General features: G+C 41.8%; 1 protein-coding gene across 1 annotated transcript in view; it reads right to left on the bottom strand.

Annotated features, from left to right (window-relative positions):
- Positions 1–538: 538 nt before the first annotated feature.
- The window catches only part of ppfia1 (PTPRF interacting protein alpha 1), a gene marked incomplete at both ends in the record, with an annotated part of 38,761 nt that continues 36,070 nt past the window's right edge, over positions 539–3,229 (bottom strand). The window contains 1 exon segment of the mRNA XM_014028536.1: positions 539–714. Within this exon segment, the coding sequence (XP_013883990.1) occupies positions 539–714 (176 nt within the window).

Genomic DNA, 3,229 nt, shown 5'->3' with positions numbered 1-3,229 from the left:
AGGTTCTGAAGCTGTGGTACAGCTTCAGGACTTCAGAGGTTCTGAAGCTGGACCACAGCTTCAGGACTTCAGAGGTTCTGAAGCTGGACCACAGCTTCAGGACTTCAGAGGTTCTGAAGCTGGACCACAGCTTCAGGACTTCAGAGGTTCTGAAGCTGGACCATAGCCTGGACTTCAGAGGTTCTGAAGCTGGACCACAGTCTGGACTCAGATCTGTTGTTTATTTGTTGTTTCCTTTCAGACTCATGTCTTTGGGAGGACCTCTGCACAGGAATTTAGGTTCTGTCTTCATCTTGAAACAGTCTCATTCAAACAGGAAGTTCACAATCWGAGCACTTCCTGTTAGTTATTTGCTTTACTTGGAGGTTTTTTTAATCTAAATGAGTTATATTTTATTTTTCAGCTGTCTGCCTCAGTGTGGAGGAGTCCAGGCTGTGGTTTGACAGTTTGAACACTGAGCACATGGACAGAACAGTTCTTTGGACCCAGGTGTCCTGACCCACCTCTGGACCGGGACCAGATCAGACCGGACCGGTACCTGAGTGTTTTGTGTTGGGATCTGCAGCAGCAGAGCCAGCGTGTTGGGGTCGAAGCTTTCATCCAAGGCGAGCAGCGCTCCGTGCACGCCGCTCTCATAAAGGTTGCTGCTGTACTCTTTGAGGCCGATGGCCTGGACCCAGGTGATGACACGCTCGTTAGTCCACACCAGCACGTCTGCAACACAAACAACAAACTGCTTTGTGATGACAACAGGTCACATGGGTTGTTCAGATTCATCACGCCTCTTTGAGCTTCACTACAAACTGTGAGGACTGACAGCTCAGTGCTCTGCACCGTCAGCATGAAAACACTGCAGAAAGACTGGAAACTGTCTGAGCTCATTTCACTGACAGCTTTTAAACCTAAACTAAAACTCTTCATACTGACTCCATTACTTGTACCTATTACCTCCACCAACGGCGAGGTAATGTTTTCAGTCGCGTATGTTGTTCTGTCTGTGGACAACATTACTCAGAAACTTGTGGAAAGATTGTCATGACATTTACAYCACATGTGGATACTGGCACAAGTAACACACCATTAAAGTTTGGTGATGTTCTGGATCACGATGCGGATACAGGAATTTTTTTCTTTTAATCCTCTCAGATCGGCAAAGCTGTGATGCTTTCACAGGGCTTCTGTAAAAAACTGTGACAGCTTTCAGTGTTTGGACTTCAAACTTTATAAAAGTAATGTTAAAACCAGATGTAATGATGAATAATTCTTGCCATAATGTGCACATTTTTACACATTTAGAGAACGTTTTGTGACCAGGAAGTGTGTGACTGCAGCGTGAAACCTATTTTTCCCATTTCCTCAAACACACCACATTGTCGGTAGGCTTGCACACAGATCGATGAAGATTGAGGAAGAGGAGTGACGCCGTGCACTTCAGACTCAGAGGTTGTTTGTTTGTTTGTTTGTTTTTATTATTATTTAAATGAGGCCGGATCAAGTCCAGAGCTCTTTGTGCGCCCCTCTATCCACCTCTCACCAAACTTTGGGGAAAAACAAAGTGCAGAGCATGGTTGTGACCGCTGTGTGTGGTCCTCACAAACATAGGAAGACGCCTGTGTGTGTCTGTGTGATTAGACACACAATTAAAACTCTGCTTTTTTTGTATCACGTAGCACCGATGTGAAAGATTTCAACAATAACATCAGGTGACCAGTCTGACTTTTTCCCTTTTTTCACATTGGACTCCAGCAGAAGACATCCCATCATACTGCTGCTTAAATGTTCACTACTAATGTTCACTATGTTCACTGCTAATGTTCACAGTGTTCACTACTAATGTTCACTACTAATGTTCACTATGTTCACTACTAATGTTCACTATGTTCACTGCTAATGTTCACTATGTTCACTACTAATGTTCACTATGTTCACTACTAATGTTCACTATGTTCACTGCTAATGTTCACTATGTTCACTGCTAATGTTCACTATGTTCACTACTAATGTTCACTATGTTCACTGCTAATGTTCACTATGTTCACTGCTAATGTTCACAATGTTCACTACATCAGAACTTATTCAGAAAATGTGTTTCCATCTCTGCTTTTAGTGCATTAACTCTTACAGGATGGGGAATTGGACTTGGTGGAGGTTTGCACTCTCTGAGTGTTTCTAGTTTTTAATTGGTTTTAATTTAAATCTTTTAATGTTTTTCTATTTGATGTCTTTAAATCCATCTTACTAAGATGTGACACTAAGTGCTGCATTTGCTGCTGCTGCCTCTTGAAAAAGAGGTTTTTAACCTCAATGGGACTTCCTGGTTAAATAAAGCTTATAATACTAAAGAAAGATAAAGAATAACAATAAATGTTATTTATAACACACTTTATATTGCACAAACATGGTTCCTGGACTGTGGTCCAGACCTTATAGGGGGGCTTGAGTTGAAGGGTTTTCCACTAAATAAAATCAGTCCAAGTCCTCTGTGGCTGCTTTCTACATTTATAAACAGGGTTGCACATAAGTGGTGCACATGCACGATCAAAAAAGAAAAAGTGCACCAGGTGGAACTTCATAAAGCTCACTTGTGTACCTGAGATTGTACCTGACTGTCAAAACAACAGCTGACAGGGCTCTAGAGTGAGACCAGTTTGGTCAGAAATGTGACCTGATTTCTTTAAAAATAAATAAAATCCAGCCACACTGGTGTGACTGGATTGTTGTTCGGTGCTCACCAAGCCTCTGGGCACTGGGACCCTGATATAAGGATTAAACTGACACTGCCTTCAACAAATCAGATGAAGTCCAGAGCCATTTTATCCAATCAGAGCAGAGCAGGGCGGGGCTTTCAGTCRGAGCAGTTTTCAGCAGCAGCTGCAGAGATCAGTCCTGACATCTCCTCCTGCACTTTACTCCTGAACTACCAGAGACTTTGGTCTGTAAAACATAACTTTATATTAAATATATGTTCAGAAAACAGATCTGTCCAAGTCTGTGACTAAACTGTCCTCCTGCTGACAGACAGTTGTGACAGGAGTGTGTCACTGTGTGTGCAGGCTGAGTCTTTCTGTGAGATTCACTGAGTTTTTCTAATTAAACCACATTAATTAACACAACATTTGTTTGTCCCATATTAAAGCAAAGATGATTCTTTGTTTAATTTCACCCCCATCAAAAAATTATATATATTTGAAAAATAAAAACAACTTGCCATGTTCTCTATGTGAATGAG

This window comes from Austrofundulus limnaeus, unplaced genomic scaffold (assembly GCF_001266775.1).
Source record: "Austrofundulus limnaeus strain Quisiro unplaced genomic scaffold, Austrofundulus_limnaeus-1.0 Scaffold777, whole genome shotgun sequence".
Lineage (NCBI taxonomy): Eukaryota > Metazoa > Chordata > Actinopteri > Cyprinodontiformes > Rivulidae > Austrofundulus > Austrofundulus limnaeus.
Note: the sequence above shows the minus strand (reverse complement) of the source record. Positions and strands in the feature narration are given on the sequence as shown.